The 19,940-nt window shown below is 37.6% G+C and overlaps 1 protein-coding gene across 3 annotated transcripts; it reads right to left on the bottom strand.

The window, feature by feature from the left end:
• Nucleotides 1-103: 103 nt before the first annotated feature.
• On the bottom strand, nucleotides 104-18,872 carry nars1 (asparaginyl-tRNA synthetase 1). 3 transcript variants are annotated; one of them, XM_028463231.1, is made up of 16 exons: nucleotides 18,687-18,872; nucleotides 17,643-17,725; nucleotides 15,561-15,626; nucleotides 15,299-15,391; nucleotides 11,730-11,819; nucleotides 11,543-11,621; nucleotides 11,394-11,464; nucleotides 11,111-11,197; nucleotides 9,843-10,064; nucleotides 8,317-8,516; nucleotides 7,002-7,137; nucleotides 6,816-6,929; nucleotides 4,976-5,107; nucleotides 592-723; nucleotides 328-459; nucleotides 104-295 (listed from the first exon to the last, which is right to left on the bottom strand). In XM_028463231.1, the coding sequence occupies exons 1-15, from the start codon at nucleotides 18,727-18,729 to the stop codon at nucleotides 328-330; spliced, it is 1,680 nt and encodes a 559-aa protein (XP_028319032.1). In that variant the 5' UTR covers nucleotides 18,730-18,872; the 3' UTR covers nucleotides 104-295. The 3 variants fall into 3 exon arrangements, with proteins under 3 accessions (XP_028319032.1, XP_028319033.1, XP_028319034.1); XM_028463232.1 differs by having other exon boundaries at nucleotides 104-291; XM_028463233.1 differs by lacking the exon at nucleotides 104-295 and having other exon boundaries at nucleotides 302-459; nucleotides 18,708-18,872.
• Nucleotides 18,873-19,940: the final 1,068 nt, after the last annotated feature.

Raw genomic sequence — 19,940 nt, 5'->3', positions numbered from 1 at the left:
GTCAGTGATTCATTGTAAAGTTACAAATGATCAGATAAATCCTTGTAGGAGTAACAATGCAGGCTTTTTAATTTATAACCTATAGATAAAGGAAATGATCAGATTTAAATTCCAGAGTTTATTGAAGTGTAGATACAAGCTTTTGTCTGATGGAGAGGTGAACAGCCAGGAAAGATTTCAGTTTCCAACAGATGACAAACACATTCAACCAGTTTTACATTTGAGATGCAGTAAAATTCCACATGAGTAAATTAGTGAACATGAGGGGAGAGTGTGTGTGTGTGTGTGTGTGTGTGTGTGTGTGTGTGTGTGTGTGTGTGTGTGTGTTCATGGTCGGCAGCGCTGGATGAATCTTGGGTACAAGCAGACGTCCCTGATATGATGTCTGTTGAGCAGCCAGGTGAGGAAACGCTCCAGGCCCAGGCCGTAACCCCCGTGAGGACATGTGCCGTATTTCCTCTAAAAATACAAACACACAGATCAATAAAGTTACAAAACAAGCACAACACAGATGAGGCAGTTTTCAGAGGGATATGGTTAATGGTGTTTAGATTTCCTCTGCTGGAGAACAACTCTCCTTGCCGTCTGTACCTGGTCAGTGTACCAGTAGTAGGGTGTGGGGTCGATTCCCTCCCTCTTGTAGCCTTCCAGCAGCTCTTCAGCATCCCAGATACGCATGGAGCCACCAACTATTTCACCAACATTTGGCATCAATACATCCACCTGTAACACACAATCAGAAAGACTGTATTCAAAGTGCTCCACTTTTCAGATGAACCTCACTCCAAAAGTCATGTTATTTCTAGATCTGATGTTCTGTCTAAAGCTTCTAGAGCTTAACATACAGATCTTAATGTTTGTCTGAAATTTTACCCAGACTATGTTGATGTGTATTATTGTATAGTACCACCAGAGAGTATTTACACCCTATACATTTCCACATTTTTATTTTAAAACTGATTTGAGCACCAATTTTCTTTCAACAAATTATGCAATAACACAAACTGAAGCTAAGGTACATCTGACTCCCATTGATCAACCTTAGGGGCCTCATTTAAAAAACATTGTGTAGAATCCGTACTAAAAGTGGGCATCTTCAAAATCCAAAAACTGTGCTGCACCAAAAACAATTACAATTTATAAAACTGTGTTGAGCAAACCTGAAAACACTTTTCCTTTATAAATCACATCCCACCTAGAAGTGTGCACATTTTAATTCACTTCATGTCCCACCTACATTCTACCATTAATGCGACAATGCAAAGAACCTCATGAATGGTTTTTTCATCAAAAAGAGGCTGTTGATCAATGATCGTTCATGGAGGGAAAGGAATTTCAGAACAAGAAAGAGTTGCTTTTGAGTGATGGAGGCCAGAAAAAGAGTATTTATTTGGTGTTCATGGGAGTGGCATCATGGATAAATGAAAACAAATGTATTTATAGCAGTCGTCATTGCTGTAAACAGAGTAAGATGTGACACAGGTGAAGAAAAAGCATTTGAGAAACATGGCACAGAAGATGCATCTACAGCTCAAATAGAGTGCACCTGTGGTAAAGCCCATTGATTAAGCCCCTCAACATGACCACAGCAGAGGCAAGGAGGTCCCTGCCGAGGATTAACCCATGTAGAGCTGAAGGTGCTGAGGGAGTGTATCCACCACCTCCCTGAGGTGATAACATTTTTAACAGCTCTCATACAGATGGCTGTTGCCTCCTGCCTGAAGACTGCCACCATCATCTGTGTCCCTCAAAGGCTCTACAGTGATAAACCTGAACGACTGTCAGCCAGTGGCCGTCACTTAGATAGTCATGAAAAGCTTTAAGTGCCTGGTCATGACTCACAACATAATACCAACAATGTCACTGTGGTCTAGAGATGGGCAATATGGACTAAAAAAATTATCCTGATAATTTCTGGTATTGATCACGATAACGATAAACATCACGATAAATAAAAATCTATAAATAAATGAAACAATTCCCAACTTAAAGTGTAAACAGGTTAATTACAAATACATTTGAATACATCAACACATTAAAAATCAGTGCACGTGGATCACTCTATTAGTGTTATTGCACGAAATTAATTTCCTCACTTAAAATGAAATTATTTCTAAAAAAAAAAAAAAAGCACAAATAACTCCAGTGTTTTTACTGTTTCTGAATCTTGTTTCATTCATCTTATGAGTTACAGAAAGTTATGGTTAATTAATAAATCAGATTTTCTATAATTAAACCAGATCAAACTGATGATGTAATCATTCAGGATATTTAGGTGTAATAATCTCAATAGTTACATCAGTCTAATAGGACCAGCTTTGTCTGTGAACACGTGAAACATAATTAAAAAATATTGCGTTTCACAAGTTTGGACGAATGAATAGTGCCGCCATGATGAATTCATGTTGGGTGTGGGATACATATGTATGTGTATATACGTATATATGCATATGTGTGTATCCATAAAATGAAGAGTCCGTCCTTAAGACTGCTCTGCTGTAAAATGTCTTGAGATACCATTGGTTATGATTTGGCGCTATACAAATAAAGATTGATTGATTAATATTATGCGAACATTTATTTCACAAAATGTGTCACATGTTTAGCTTTTATCCTTCCATACAAATCTGACCATAAACTAATCGATGGCTCTCTGTGGCTTTATGACAGTAAGATGTGTTCTTTTTACTTGGCCTATTCCTTATATGGAGTGGTTAGCGTTGTGTGTCGGTGTATTAGCTTAGCTTAGTTAGCTTTAGTTCAGTTTCCAGTTCATAATCGTTGCTACAGGTTCATCTCTGTCCCCGTGTTTGTAGAACTTTGGGTGGATCTGACAAAGGAACTTGGATTGGTTCACTTTGTTGGATGGTTATCTGATCTGTTATTTTTTATTTATTTTTTAATTACTTTATTAATCCCTGAAGGGAAATTACATTGCACTCTGTTATTTTTAGGGACAAGCTTCTCACACACATAGGCCTGAATCATACACATGCACAAACAGGACCTGTAGGCATTAATGGAGGAATGTCAAAGTGGGGCTGCTTTAACAATGAAGGGAGAACACCAGAGCACTGTTGGGGTTTGGTGCCCTGCACCTCTCCAGCTACCAGAACAATTTCCATATTTTGGTCCGCATAGGGACTTGAACCGGCCACCCTCCGGTTTCCAACCCATGTCTCTACGGACTGAGCCTACTTTTTCTGCAGTCCACACATCTCTCACCTGCATCGAGAGCAAGCACTTTTTGCGGACTTCACATCTGCATCACCTGTATTTCTTTTTTTGTTTAATGACATTCCTTTTTAATACTTGTGTAAACCTAATGGTTGGCATAATTATACAATTAATTATTGATTTAAGTAATTGCAATATTGCAAAAAACAAAGATAACACAAAGGAACACTAATGACTTATTGTTACTATATTTTGGCTCAAAGTTTGTTTGTTTCCAACTAAAAAAAAAGAAATGAAAATAGATTTATGGCCTTTATAGTGTAAATTGGAATTATTATGCTTTGGTCAAACCTGAGAGCAGAGAGACAGAGACAGAGGACATGTTTTAGACATCTTTTGATGGTTGGTTTAAACGTCAAGCAGCATTTGTCAAATATGAGGAAGAAAAAGTGAACACGTCATTGCCCAGCATAAGGAGTGGTGTGATTGATTAATGCCCCTCAACATGACCACCGCAGAGGCGAGGAGGTCCCTGCCGAGGATTAACCCGTGTAGAGCTGCAGGTGCTGAAGGAGTGTATCCACCACTTCTGCATTACCTGTCTGCATACCACAGACATTGGTCCACAAACTCTCGGACTGAGCTCCCCCCTCCGTACCTGAAACCTTTCGATCAACACTTCCAGTCGGGTGAAAAGGGCTCACAGGTGCCTCTACTTCCTGAGGCGTTGCCACTGTGTGGCATGGGAGCTGCTCTATGGTCTCTGCAGAGAGTGGTAAAGACTTTGGGGGGGCAGACTACCCACCACCATGGGTCAGATATTCCTCTATGACAAGGAAGAGGGCCTTCAGCATCATGAAGGACCCACCCACCATGCAAACAAACTCTTAACCCTTCAGGAAGACAGTGGAGGAGCATCAAAAGCAGACAGCTTCTCTCCTTAAGAGGTCAGAGAGTTGAACTCTGATGAAGCTTAACTTTGGAACCACCAGGACTCGACCTAGATCTGGCCAATCAAGCAGAGTAACCAGGGAAGGTGAACAAGAAAGCAATGGTCACTAAAGCAGAGCTCCAGTGTTCTTTGCAGGGACAGGAAAACCATTCAGAACGTCGACTAACGCGCTCCACCAATCAGGCCTCTAGAGTAGAGTGGCCAGAAATGAGCAACTTATCACTAAAAGGCACATGGCAGTGTCCAAAGGACACCTTAAAGATTCTCAAACCAAAATAAATTACAGAATTTTGATCTGACTTGCAAAAATCATATCTGAAGAAGAGGCACTGCTCATCACCTGCTGTAAGAATGTTTTTCTGCCAAAAAATTCATTGACTCGACTGCATAAATGGTAAGAAGACAGTCCCAAAATAAAGATAGAGTCTTTAAGAAAACTTGAAGATAAAGTCTTGAGGACCTACAGAGAAAAACAGAAGAAAATGCCCACAAACAGGTGTGCCAACGTAGAGACACAAAAGACTGGAGTCGGATTGCTACCAAAGGTACTTCAACAGAATATTAAGCCTAGACTGTAAGTACTTATAAATCTATTACATTAACATTTTCAATACATACAAATATCTTTTTACTTTTCTGATAGACTATTTTAAAGATATTTTTTTAATAACTCTGTAATAATACTAAATGTTTAAGAAGTGAAGGCATATCAATACTTTGTGGTGGCACTGTGTATTTAGGTCAACTTTGTGTATTCATGGTAGGGAATAAAATGTATAATCTTAGTCTGCGTTTGATCTCTTGTTTCTGGGATTGTGGCAAATTCCAGTTCTGAGGTGTTCGTACCGACTCAGTGAGGCGTCTGTCTTCAGAGCAGCGCTGCATGTAGAAAGATTTGATTTCAGCAGGAAAGCGGCAAAGCATGATGGTCTCATTGATGGTGTCGGTCATCAGCCTCTCCGGAGCCTCTGGGATGTCCTGAAGCAAAACAGATAGAAGGGTAGAAATAGTACCTTTGTGTTTTGTAAAAATGGAAATATACATTACAATTATTGACAGACAACTGCAATTATTATTCTTTCATTAAAATGTTTACACATTATAAACACAGAAAGAATGTAAGACATTTTGAATACCAAGGTGTAGCTAGAATCCTTTGAAGATAATTTGCTGTTAACCAGAAGACCAGTAGGTTCACTAAGGGCTCTATTCTCCCATGTGCGTAAGTCCAAAAATCCGCGCAGCGACCCTGTTTTTAGCTGTGTGCTATTCTCCACCCTGTACAGAGTGCACGCCTTCATCCCAGTTACGCACTGTGGGCTGAGCGTCCCTGAAATGTGGGTGTTCCCATTCAAATCTGGCTTTACGAGCATTCTCCGGTGTGCATAAGTCATTTTCCTCTTATGCGCTTCTGACCCTAGAATAAGTGCAGCGCCCTGATAAGGTGAAACATTATATTGCACTATAAGTATGGACTTAGTTACATTTGAAGCCACACGGACTTGTACGTCATGCAGCAGCAGCTGTGATCACTCTGCTGCTGCTGCGTGATTAATTAAAACTGACAGGCGCAGACTTCTGTCCACGTTAGTCACAGTGATTCAACTATTTTCATACCATGTCCAACGTAAAGTCAGAGTTTGATCCACTACAGAGTGAAACAATCTGTCATATGCAGATGAGGATGGACCAGAAACTGTTACCACACATATTTAAATGAGGCTCAGCTCAGGTCACTTTAAACAATTTATATTTAAAACTGCGTATTATGAAAGCCAATAGTTCTATTTCACTGCAAACATCCCTCTGTCTTAAAGCAAGATGCTCTGAGGCCGGGTTATTTCCTCCTATCTCCAGCTCATCTAACTCGGTCACGCTTTACGATGACGACGATGATAATCAAGGAAAGAGATTTTAACTGTGACTCAGTCACAATGCAATAACCTGATCAATGATCTGATCAAATCAACCTCTTATTAAAGGTGAACTTTATCATTTTCACAGATATCAATGACATTTACAAGAGTTGGGAAAACTCCATGTTCTGTGATTTCTAGACAGCCCAAAAAAAATGACATCACCACCTTCTTTCCTTCAGCCTGCCTTTATTCACATGTACGCGCTTTTGGTCTACCTTACGTGCAGTGGGCATGTCAGCAGCCTGGACCGGAGAACATGCATAGGAAACAAGCGCGTAACTGCAGGCGCGCAAAAAAACGCTTAAGTCCAGATGGGAGAATAGACCCCCAAGTACATCATCTAAACATTTGTTTAGTGGTTGTTAAACAACCAAACACTATAATGCTCACACAGTTGTTTTTCTGTTTCCTAATTCATCAACCATTGTGATGTCACTTGAAAACCTTAAAAACCTCCGTAAACAAACGTTCTCAACCTTAATTAATTACGAGCTGTAGTGTAGTAATAAAAGGCCCATAATTTCAGCTGGCAGCGACTGGTATGGCAGCAGAAAGCAGGGTTTTAGAGGTGACAAAATACATGTTATTCATATCCATAACTACCTTCGATTGAACAGTTCGTCCCATTAGTGACTTTTACATGTTGAAAGAACACATGGTGCTTCCCACTGTTGTGGCAAATGAACATTTCTAAGAATACAAGGCAGCTCAGTTGCCATGGGAACTAAAATAAGCTGGTGATTGTGAGTTTTATGATCATTTATCACCTCTCCAAACTCGTAGTAGGTACCGTCGTCCTTCTTGACATCGTGCTCTCTGAGCCACTCGATGGCCTCTGAGTAGTTCATCCTCTTGAATGGCTTCTTGGGGGGTTTGAAGTCCTGTAAAAGTCACCAATTTAATGTAGAGAGCCACAGTTAATGCAAGTGCCTCAGCAGTTCAATAAAACTCACTGGGTTAATGTCGTAAAGCAACTGAGCAGCAGGCGATTTGAGCACTCGGTCCACCACGTCACACACCAAATCCTCCAGTCTGCTCAGAAGATCTTCAAAGCTCATGAAAGGACACTCAGCCTCAATGTGAGTGTACCTTATCCAAAAACAGCAAAGCATGTAAATCAACTTAAAGGATAACGTCATATAATTTACTGAAACCAAATGGGTCGAATAAATTTCACAGAACTAGTTTATGTAACCAGACTTTCCTTAAAGACATGAGATACAAAAACTTTTGGATAAGCTGTAAAACATCTTCAAAGAACCAGTCACCTACAGGAAGTTTTTCATATTCGGAGGACTAAGATTAAAAATAAGTAATAAATAACAACCTTGTCCCATTGATGAATAGCCTGCATCAAAAATGTAAAGTTGTGGTACCAACCAATTCAACATATTCCCCTGCTGATACTGTATATCACACCCACTAACAGGAGTATCGATAGTGACCATTAGTTTAGTTCACTTCCCACATCAGTGGTTGTATAAAGACATTTGACTGGAGAAAAATATTTGTTCTGAAAACCTTTAGGCCATCGTTGCAAAATGTGAATAACAAGATTAAAAACAATAAAGAGCCTGGTGTTCAGGCCATAAAACAAATGAATTGTGGATTAGAAAACTAAGGCAAGAAAAAATATGAAGTGTAATCCTAACCCTAAAAGATATTGTACTTGTTCTCTTAATATCAATGTTTGCATACTGGGTTATTTGCTCAACACTAGTATGCAGAAATGTAACTACAGTGTTGTAGCTCAAGGTTGTAAAATAAGCCTAAACAAAGAAAAGGTGTAGGTTTTCTTTTTCCCCTCTCTCAATTGCTAATGTGGGGTAGTATTGTTGAACGTCCATAATATTATTACTTAATTGAATTATTCCCGCTTTTTAAATTTCTCTCACTTTTTTTTTTTTTTTACATTTGTTATTTTCATTTTATGAGAGCATTAAAATACAGTGCACACTTTCAAACATACATTGATACATATTTTGCCACTCACAATTTTTATGCTACAAAAAACAGACGGTCAAGTAAATAACTTTAGAAACAGGAAAGATATAGGTATACAAAGTAAATGAAAAAGGGTCACCCAGGAACATTTAGAATACAATCATAAGTAATACAAAGAAATCATTAAGCCCAATAGGACATCCAACAATAAAGTCTACACCTAGAATGACAGACATCCATCCAGTCATTCTGTCTGTGAGGGGCTTTTTAAATTTGCATCCTAAAATGTTTCACTTAAAGAGCCAACTGAAGATGCTGACTCACTCTGAGAGGTGTCTGCGTGTGCGAGACTGCTCAGCGCGGTAAGACTGAGCGATGCAGAAAGTGTCTCCCAAGGCTGGGATGCAGGTCTCCAGGTAGAGCTGGGAGGACTGTGTCAGGTACGCCTGCTCACCAAAGTAGTTAAGGTTGAAGAGGGTGGATCCACCCTCTACCTGGGTTTGCACCAGTGTTGGAGGAGTGATCTACACAAACAAAAGAAACAAAAAAGGTTATCCTAGCAACTGAGATCCACTGCTCAGCAAACATCTTACAATTATTCAGTTACATTTACAGCTGATATTAGTAGAACATTACTACTACACGCATTTAAAAACACAGGATTGATTGTCTTTTTTAATCTTAAATGTAGTGTGCACATGTTCATTGTCATGGAATTTTAAAGACACTGAACTATATGGGGACACATTTGTCTAAAAATTATTCACAAATAGATGCACAATTTTCACAGGTGTTTTTCAATTCCACAAATATATTTACAATTTTCACATGTATCTTTTAGAACATCCACTGGGAGGCAGTAATGAGACATCTGCTGAAGATTAATTCAATTTACAGATACAAGAATATCTAATAACATCACTGTCACCACAATCACTGCTGTCTTCACACATGTGGATCAGCAGCTCTGTGTGTGAGGATTTGAGCGAAGCTGCATTACGTTTGTCTCAAAAATAAATTCACACGCGGGCCAATCCACAAACGCACTTTGCTCAATCCATAAGCACAATTGAAAATTTACACATGATAATTCATGAAAAATACACACACGTAAACGTGAAAACAGGTGTAAATTGTGGATGTATTTGTGGATCTGAAAAACACTTGTGAAAATCTGAAAAACAAACGTGAATATTGTGGATCTATTTGTGAATATTTTTTAAACAAATCTCTCCTCATAGACTTCAGCGTTTCAAAGCTATGCAGCTTTTTTATTAGTACAAAGACACACAAAAGTGCCTCCTCTAAAACCCTGACTTTCACATTTTAAGTTCTACTCACTTAATACTACATCTTTTGACAATTCTCTGCAATTTTCATTATTTCTTTCTCACCAAGTGAGTGAGAGGACAAGCATTCTCATCATTCTTTAAAACTGTTGTAAAGTCAATTGTCTGCTGTGAAACCTCTGTTAAAAAAGAGAACACTGGATGCCTCTATACTGGATAACTATCGACCAATCAGCAACCTTCCATTCATGGCCAAGATCATTGAGAAGGTGGTCTTCAACCAAATGAGTCAATTCTTAACATTCAACAAAAAATTTGATAAATTTCAGTCAGGTTTTTGTTCTCATCACAGCACTGAAACACCTATTAATAAAATAAATGTGGGGGTGAAACTAACTAGTAACTTTTACTTTTAGTAATATCTAAATGAGCTACTTTTTACTTGTACTTGAGTATTTTATGTATGACTTACTTGTAATTGAGTACAATTTCAATCAAGTAACAGTGCTTCTACTTGAGTAGGATCTATCAGTACTCTTTAAACCTCTGCTGGTACCTCACCTCGTAGTACCCACGGCTAAAGAAGTGGTCCCTGAAGCACTGTGTGACAGTGGATCGCACTCGCAGGATCTTAGAGACGTTTTCTCCACGAATCATCATGTGTCGGTTGTTCAGCTGGACGTCTACATCCGACTCCTCGTTCAGCAGGTTATCTGCTCCACCTGCCGGAGCCAAACCGATCAGCTCCCAGAAGTCACAGTGCAGCTCATGGCCTCCGGGTGCCTGAAGGAAAAATAAAGGAACCACACCTGTGAACATCTTCTACACAGTCACTATCTCAAATTAGGATAAATGGATCCAAACATCAATACATCCTTCAGGTAACAGATTTGTTGTTCACTTAAGATACTGGTGGTCACAATTTTGTGGCAGATTATCTAATAGATTATTTAAAAACAGTCTGCATTGAGTGCCTTATTTTTTTCAAGAAATTCTTCCTTAGTAATAATTAAATGTACATGTAATCAGCTATCTTTCTTAATGTCCTTTACTTCATTTTAACACATTTTGATTTTACACGTTACACCCTTCAAATGTGGGTGTCGCTATTTTGAAGATTACAGCCGATCAGCTTTCACATATCATGTTCTTTATTTCTGGTCACAATCTTACTGTTTGGTAAAATGTAATTTTAACCCGACATTTCAGTGCATAGCTATGTGTCCTACAGTTCCTTAGACATTAAGGCATTATTTCTAAGAAGACCAGGAACATTACAGTGAATGAATTTTACATGATGCTTACCAGGAAAGGAGAAATGTGACTTTGATAGTGACATCCAAATGCAGTGCCAACTGCCATTTTCAACCATCCTACTACAGATCCAGCTGAACAAGGAAAACGCCTTAAAATGGGGACGTTTACACTATTTTTGGAATAATTGGATGACTTTAACCTCATAATCAGATCAGTCAGTTACATTAAATGAGCACTTACTTGAGGGATCACTTCGTCCTACTTTCTCAACAGTGTACTCTGTGTGTGCAAGTACTGTTGACTACAAGCGTGTGTTTAAAGTGTTTTTTTTTTTTCTTTAAGCATAATTGCCTTTTATTGAGCCATCTGTAATTTGGGTTACTATCCCTTTAAGATCATGCAAATTAATATCTGATTTTTCTCTTTACTAAAGTAATGGATTTTTATGTGATTTAATGGTGACCACATTAAAGTAATTAGATAATGGTAGATTGCCACGTGGTTCTTCTAGGAGAAAGGTTGGATTATTCCATTTTTCTGTGGTTTATATTTCACTGTAGCTTGTGTTGTACCTGTTTCCCTTCAGGAACTGCAGTTAGTGTCCCATACAGCGCCACAGTACTCTCTGTGGACAGCACCAATCCGTTGTAACACTGACACTAAATAAAAGAACATGGGGGAAAAATGTTTGTTGGTCACAAGTCACCATAAGGATTTGAAAAGTAACAATTGGATGAATTGTGTAACAATCCAACTGGTGTTTACAAACTAAAACAATAACAACTGATTGTACCGGTGAATTGCCTTTTAAAATATAATGTGCAAAGAGAGACAGGACAGATTATCAAGTCGTACCAGCTGATCAGAGAGGACACACTGGAGGAAACCAGTCCCATCTCTCAGCACAATGAACATAAGGTTTTTTCCTGAAAAAGTAATGAACAGTTTTAAAAAGTGAAGAGTGGATTTTTCCGACTAAAACAAAAAAGGTACATCTTACTAACCTTGTCTTCTGAGACGATGAACCCAGCCAAACACTTTGACTCTTTGTCCTCGCTTTGGCTCCAGTTTATGGATTTTAACCTGGGACAGACATATTATTATTCAAATATCAAGTTACAAAATCCTAATTGCAAAAAAAAAAGAATAACCAGAGATAAAAGTGTAGTGAATGAGGAACTGAATACTGACAGTTTCAGGTTCAGGCAGGTTGGGATCCATTACAATTATGATCTTCTTAGCTTCCTCCAGGTTCTTCTCTCTTCTCTCAATGTCTTCAGCCTGCACAAAGATAAAAACAAAAAAATAGATAATAATGAAATGTGCAATGGTATGAAGTCATTTCATTACCACCAATACTGTGGTAATACTGCATATTAGTGTGCAAACTTCAGAAACAGCAAACGAGTGCTCACTCCTTTGGATCCCTATGTGCTAAAGTTGCAGCACAAATACATTTGTTAACATTACAAACTGAAGCCTTTTATGCCCAAATCTTTTCTGTAATGGAAGGAATTTTCCTGCTGAAAGAGCTCACTGCCATCAGATAATGCCCGACTTCCAATCATGCTTATGTCAGGGCTGCAATCCTCCATATTTTTCAGCATATTCGAACTGAGGGTGAACCCTAAACAATGCACTTATTGTATGAACAGTGAATAATTGCAGGTCAATGATGGACTTTGCTGACATTTCATCTTTAGTAAATAGTTGATTTTAAACACAAACAACTATGTTCTGTTTATAAACAGTATAATTAAATATTATAAATAGCATGATTTCACTACTCAATACCTTTCCATAGAGCCCCAAATGATAACTGTATAATGAAGGATTAAAAAGTTACAACCTTTTAAAGTTGGTGTGTCCAGGCATTTCTTTAGAGACTCTGAATGGACACTTCGTAAAATGCCTGGCGCTGGAAAATACCAGTAAGAAAAACCAGTCCAGAGGGGTATTTCATCAAACCCAGCTCAAGGTTAAGTTCAGGTTTAACCTGATAGTCTGGCTCTGTGGTTCTAACTGGAACGGCCGTTTCATCAACGAGAAAATACCTTAGTTACCATAGTAACCTGCTCCCGAACAGGTTTAAGGAGCAGGCTTGGCTTAAGCTGCAGACGCACTCTCGTGAAACCACGTCATCATTTTAAAAGAAGTCATTTTAGTGATGCTTTAAAACATTCAAAGATCTACAAAAGGGAAAAAAGGAAAAAAGACTTCAGTTATACTTTTTTTTTTTTAAATATAGCTTTAACACAGTATTTTGAAAAGAAATTAAACAATATTATGGTAAATGTTTAAATATGATTTTAAATCAATACAAATGACGATAGAATCATTGCCTTATTACATGTTTAATGTGTCTCATACTTTTAAATGAGATGATCACAGTCTCTCCATGTGTTTAAACCATCAGTAATATAATGTCTGTATGCGTATCCATGGCCTCCGTGTACCACACAGTATAAATGTGTCCATTCATTGAGGATCCATGGATTAATAATGAGAAAGCTGTTCGCAGACAGTCACAGGGCAGAGCACTGGCTCCCTAATGACTAAAATACAATATCGCTTTTCGGGAGGTGCACACAGTGCACGCACCTGTATTGTGTCTGCAGTGTTGGACGTGACATCCAGCGGTGCACACAGCACCTCTCAGCTGCTCCCTCTGCTCATTTGAATTTAATGTTTAGTGCCGAGTTCAATACACTATTCATCAAACACTCACAAGTCTTATAAACTACAGATTCATAAATTAAAGACGATGCTATAACTCACAATTAAATAAACGCTGACAGGTGTAAAAAAAAAAACTTAGCAAATGCACATGATCAGTGTGTGATCACATGCTTCATCCCGATCCTGAATCTAATCATGGAATTGATTATCTGGTCTTTATTTGCTTTTGGTCAAATCTCTCTACTAGGACAGGCAATGGGAGAGTTTGCAAGTCCTGAGGATGTGGAAAATGTCCACCACCACCAGATTGGAATTTATTATATTGGGTCTACTGCTGATTGGTTCTGGCATTTTCCTGATTTAGCGCAAAATTGGATTACGTTGGCAGCACTATTGGAAGCCACAGTCATCGACAAAAGGAGCCAAACTCTTCAAACTCCCTCAGATGGGTTCCACCGTGGAACTTTAGGTGGAGTGGATACTTTCACAGAAAATGGCCCCACTATTGGATTACTGAGTGAATACACCAGGAACAGGGACAACATGCCTGAACAGCTTGTCATGATCTGTTCTTTTCTCTCCAAACTCTTCAAGGATGGAAAGTTGATACGACTCTCTGACCGCTCCCTCACTTTCCACATACACCTGGACACGGCTCTGCCAACAAACTCTGGAGGTCATCTCTACGGCAACACCATCCCACGTCATTGACATTTGATGCACTGTGTGAGAGTCAGCAGCAGTCTGAGTAAACAAGCTTATCTCAATGAACACTTTCACTCCTCCTACATATTCTGTCTTTGTCACCATCTCATCTGGCTCCAACCCCTCCTCCCTCCCACCAGTGGTAGTAGGAGGTGCGCCGTAAAGGCAGCGCCACACTGTGGCCAACCTGAGAACTATCCATCCTACAGACCCGAATTGAATGTTGTGTTTATTGGTTTTTTGTTGCAATGTTGCTAAAGAGTTTTTTCATGATCCCAAACTCTGCCCCTCTCTACGATGGCCTAGTTTGGTTTTTGCCTTTTTTTTTTTTTTACCTCTTCTTCCTACCCATTGTTGTTACCCCATTTCTCATCTAAATAAGGGGCACCGCCCTTGTGTCAGCCACAGTTCTCCCGCTCCTGTGCGATAAATGTTATTTGTGATTGTCTTCATGTTTTCTTGGATGGGTTGAAACTGAATGTAATTTTGTTGCTCTGTAACATGTGCAATGACAAACTCATCATCAGTTGTTCTCTATGATAAATTGATTAAATAACACCAACTTTTACCCCTTACGACCTTTAAAATGTTCAAACTACATAAACTTCTTAAACATGTCCGTCCTTTATTCTCACCGCTCAGAAACAGATGTCACGTCCGGTTGGTCACAGAATTGGTTTCTATTGACTGATTTTAATCAGACTAAAAGCTGCAGCGAATGCGCCCTGCTGTCTCTAATCATTAAATCTGTGATCAACCCCGTGGGTCTTATGAAGACGAGCACTTAAAGCTAAACACTGTCAGCTGATTGGTTCAGCTGGGGAGCTCCAAGCTGAGAAGATCTAATGGGATAATATGGGAAAAGCCAGCATGATCACGGACGACTTGGGTAAACGAGGTTTAAACCGTTAGCCTGGCTTTGCTAAGAACACTTTGATGAAATACCCAACAGAACAGCCACTTAATCATCTATTCATTGTTATGAAATTTTCACTGAAATCGGCCACTGAAATCATACCAGTAGTTCTTAAAATTTGTGTCTTTAAGTTTCAGTTTGTAGGAACAAAATATTTTTAGAAATAAATCTAGGTGAGGGAGAAGAAAGGTTTTTGTCTGTGTTGCAGCTTTCATCTTATCATAACAGTGAGAGTTGGTGAATGTGAATGACCCACCATCAAAGTGTTACCTTAACAGAGATATGAAGTTGTACTCCAAAGGGTTCAGGAGCAGAATTAAAAGTAATTTGGCCTTATGGAGGGTAGATTGTAAAGAGTTAGGAGAAAGCAAAATAAACATTCACAAGACCTAAGCAACATTTACACAAAAGAGTCACAACTCTTTGGCTTTTGCAGATGTGAGGTAAATAAACCACAGACCTCCTTCACATCTTTGGCATTGCTTTTCGTCTGCTCACGATTGAACAACTTTTTAGCATTCTTCATCTGGGTCTTTGAGATCACCGCCCAGCGCTGAGGAAAACAAAGATTAAAAAATATAACCATAAAAATACCATTGTTTAAAAAAATTACAACAGTGAATTTATCATTAGCAAAAGACATTAATTACTGAAGCATTTGAGTAGAAATAATTTCTAATCCAAAAGACATTCTGATCACGCACGAAAAAAATCCAACAGACCTCCCCCTCCTTCTGTGAGTCCACATAGATTGTTGGGAACGGCTCTTTGCCAGCGAACTGCAAGGCCTGCAAGAGATTAAAGAGTCCAGTGCTTAAAATATTGGACATGAGGGAAAAATCATCCGATTCTAAGCACAAATGTGGTAGAATTACTAAAGAGTAAAAACACTACAGACTTTAGGCTTGAATTTTTGAAAAATAAGGTAAAAATTGCAAGAAAACTTTTCACATGTACGCTCTGCTTTTATGGAATCAAAATTCCATTAACTATAAAACAAAATCTCATCATAACATTCATTATTTAGTAGCAGGTAACGCTTTGCTAAACCTAATGTGTATGCCTCAGATATGTTTTGTGCATCATAAATTCATGTTCAGATTCTGGACCGGGGAGGTTCCAACAGCTAACACTTAACTTCTTACCCTTAAACTTTGGCTGCATTTACACTACACTTAATATTTGTACCAAAAAAAAACTTGGAAAACATTATCAATCTGATATCAGCACGAACCATACATACTTTTATTTATTTATTATTTTATTACTTATTTTGTTGTACGGAATGTTAGAAAAAGCTTGATTAAGTGATATTACTCGAACAGAGAATAATAATGAGCACAGGGTTCCACTTCCTACAGCTTTAGTCAAATTAAATTCAAGACTTTTTAAAGACTTTTTGTTGCCATTTGAAATTCAATTTAAGACCAACTTCACAGTAAACATAATTAGGGTGAAAAACCGTCACATCATTTACATAGGGTGAGCGTTATTTTTCCCTAGTGTCTAATGCAGATGTACAACTGGCGGCGCCCAAAGTAAAGACACAAAATGACAGTAAAATACACAAAAAAATGACTAAAAATAATCAAAATCACTATAAAAACACAAGACGACTAGAAAAATAACCAAAAATCTATGAAACAAAAAGAAAAAAAAGAAAAACCATTAAGAAAAGGCATTAAGAATTATTTTTGTTGGACAGGCAATTTTTGTTAAATTTACATTTTCCCATGTTGTTTATAATTTCTTTTTTTTTTTTTAAACGAATGTTACCATTTATTTTGAAATGTGAGACTAATTACAAAACATAAAATCATACTTATGTGTTAAAATGTAAGACTTTTAAAACATTGATTTAAGACATTTTAATGACAAGGCCTTTTTTTTTTAAATTCAATCATTTAATGCCTTTTAAGACCTTTTAAGAATCCACGGGAACCCTGTGAGCAACAGTAGCAATGAGAAAATGTGACCCATTTATTATTAAGGTTCCAATACATTACAAAAATGTTAAACTTAACCAAGATTTTTTTTTTTACAAATTAAAAAAAAAAATGTAATTGAGAAAAAAATCCGATTGGAACTTGATAATAAGAACATAGTGGTTAAATGTAAGATGTGTCTTGGCTCCAAGGTCCCATTTACTGTTAGAAACAGTAATTCAAATCTCTGGAAGCATGATGAAGGTCAAAGATAAAAACACCTGAATGACACATTCAAAGCGATAAGAGACATTTACCCAGGCAACAGTGGCTGGATTTTAACTGAAAGATTTAACCAGAGACAGCTTAACACAGCCATGTGAAAGAAAACACACATTACACTATTTACACTTGCATAAAAAGCTGCAAGCATAAGCTACACTTTTTATCAGTAATGTATCGTTTAAATGAAATGAGCAAAAACCACGCATGGTCATGAAACTGTTGAGCAGCCTATCCATTAACTGAATTTGGTCTTTAAAAAATTTAGAGGACACATAAAATGGGGTGTTTACCATTCCCATGATTGTGATGTAAGCAAAAGCTTACATCACAATCATGATGTAAGTTTTTGCTTAAAATAAGCTATTTTTGGAAAAAGCAAAGAGTGCAGAGCTTCCTACATGTTTTGTTCTCAAGTCTTAAAATCCAACTCAAGACATACTCACAACAGTAAGCAGGGTACATGATTTATTTATTTACCAAAAATCCACTTTTTTAGTTTTTTTTTTATTGAAATGTAAAACATGGAGTGCAAATAATCATAATAATACATCTTGATGAAAAAGCTTGACCACATGTTTTGATTGTATAACCTACCTTACGAGGAGTCTTGAAGGGTTTCTGCTCTGTACCATCTCCATCTTGATCACTTCCACATTTGTCCGACACATAGAGCTCCCCTGAAAAGCAGACAATGGTATTCAAAACTACAAATCTCTACTCAATTCTCTATCAGGTACTATTATCAGGTTAATGTTTCACCAATGGATGACCCTGGTGATCAGCTACTGCTGCTTGAAAAAACGCTCTTAGTCTGGATAAACCTGACAATCCAGAATTATAATTGGAGAAACTGCTGCTCTAACAACCACCAGCGAGATGGCATGTTCGTAAAATTAAAAATGAAAATAAAATCAGGAGAAATCCTGAGTAGAGTTATTTGTCATCTGGGCTAAAAAGGGCATTTAATCTCCTAGCCACACAACACAAAACTACGTATTACTGATGGAAATAGTTACCCATTTTATTTAAAAAAAAAAAAAAAAAAAAACGTAAATGCCATGAGATTTAAAAAAAGATAATCGACGCTTGTTTGAATCGGTCCAATGCTCATACATACATTATAGGAGAGCTCCAATATAATATCAAGCCTTTGTGATAGCCTTTACTGCAGGTAAAAAACGAACAGAAAATAGCGTTATCAGGCACTAAAACGTATACTTATACATCAAATAGTCAGTATTAATCTTCCTACTTGAAAAACACAAACACCTTCCCAAAATGTCTCTTCAGTCTGCAGACAACATCTTTGATTGACAAACATAAAGTGGCTGATGAAACCTTACAGAAGGACAGCTGTCATAAATGAGCGTTTAGCGTTAGCTAAGGCTTCTCATTCATTCGATTCATTATTTGAATACTTATATACAATTTCCACTACGCTGCAAGGAGGGGGATATATATATATATATATATATATATATATATATATAAAATATGGACTTTAAGCCATATTAATCAACGTTAGCAATACCATGTGGGCTAACTGCTAACACCGCAGCACCTGATGCAATACACGACACACGCCTGTGTAGGGAAGAGCTAACCGGCTACTTAGCGTTCTCCAACGTGCTTTCTTACCCACTGAGACTTGTTCCACACCTTTTGTAATATCCGTAGCCATTGTGACGCAGTCTTCTAGACGAGCGACACTATCTCTAAAAGCAAAGGAACAACAGGCGACTTCTCCTCAGTCAGTTTTTGACATCAGCTCAGTAGCTGCTCAGAGATGCAGTGGCTCCTCCCACATCTGCGGAAGCACTCAGGACGCCGACACAGATTGGGTACAGTAATCACGTGACTTCACGGAGTCCTGACGTCAATGATGCCAATCCTTTTCACGCTCTCGCTCTATAGACATTATATACGTAGACGCCTCATGGCCTGACGCTGCCTATTGGAGCTGACGATCAGTGCGGCCGCCATCTTGGACAGATAATCATCATAACTCCCCAAATTTTTACCCGATTTTTACACGGTTTAGTTTCTTACAAACGGCAGAGATTTAGTAATGAAAAATAGGTGCTTTAATGTTAAAAGACTTTGTATTATGCTCTAACAAAGACATGAGATAGGCTATGCATATTGATAAATGTATAAATGGATTACTTTGATATTTCATTAAAGAAACAAGTTTGACTGTTCATTTGAATTTATTTCACACACACACACACACACACACACACACACACACACACACACACACACTTTATGTATTACAGATGTAGGACTTTTTATTAATAATATTATACTTCTATATTATATAAATGATTAAAAAAAACTTGTAATATAAAAACACATTATACAAAACAAAACAAAATCTAACAGATTAAAGTTCAACTGTATTAATCATGTTTTAGTTTTTTCAAATTACTTTTATCCCAATATGCAAAATATGAAAGATGATAAAATATTTGTTTTGTTTTTTGTTTGATTTGTATTCAATACACTTTGATGAGAATTGCTACATATTGTTAAGAGCACGTTTGTTTTGAAAAACAAAATGTGAAAAATCATAATCGATTTTGTTGTTGTTAATTTGATTCCTAATAAAAACCCTTATTTTGTGCGATCTAATTCCTAAACATACAGAAAGAACTAACGCTAAAAAAAACATGTTTAGCAAAGTGTGATTTTAACTTTTGTTTTCCATATTAATCACATATATCTGTGTTAGCATGTAGAGTAAAAAAGAAAACAGCAAGGGACAATGAGAGAGAGTACCAGTTCCTGCTCTTATACACATAAGTAACGTTAGTTACGATTAAATAACATCATAAATAGTAAAATAACCAAAAGTATTGTTCAATCTTACTTGTGAAAGGTAATCCCACG

This window comes from Gouania willdenowi, chromosome 12, assembly GCF_900634775.1.
Source record: "Gouania willdenowi chromosome 12, fGouWil2.1, whole genome shotgun sequence".
In the NCBI taxonomy this organism is placed as follows: domain Eukaryota; kingdom Metazoa; phylum Chordata; class Actinopteri; order Blenniiformes; family Gobiesocidae; genus Gouania; species Gouania willdenowi.
The sequence above is the reverse complement of the archived record's forward strand: the minus strand, read 5'-3'. Positions and strand labels throughout refer to the sequence as shown.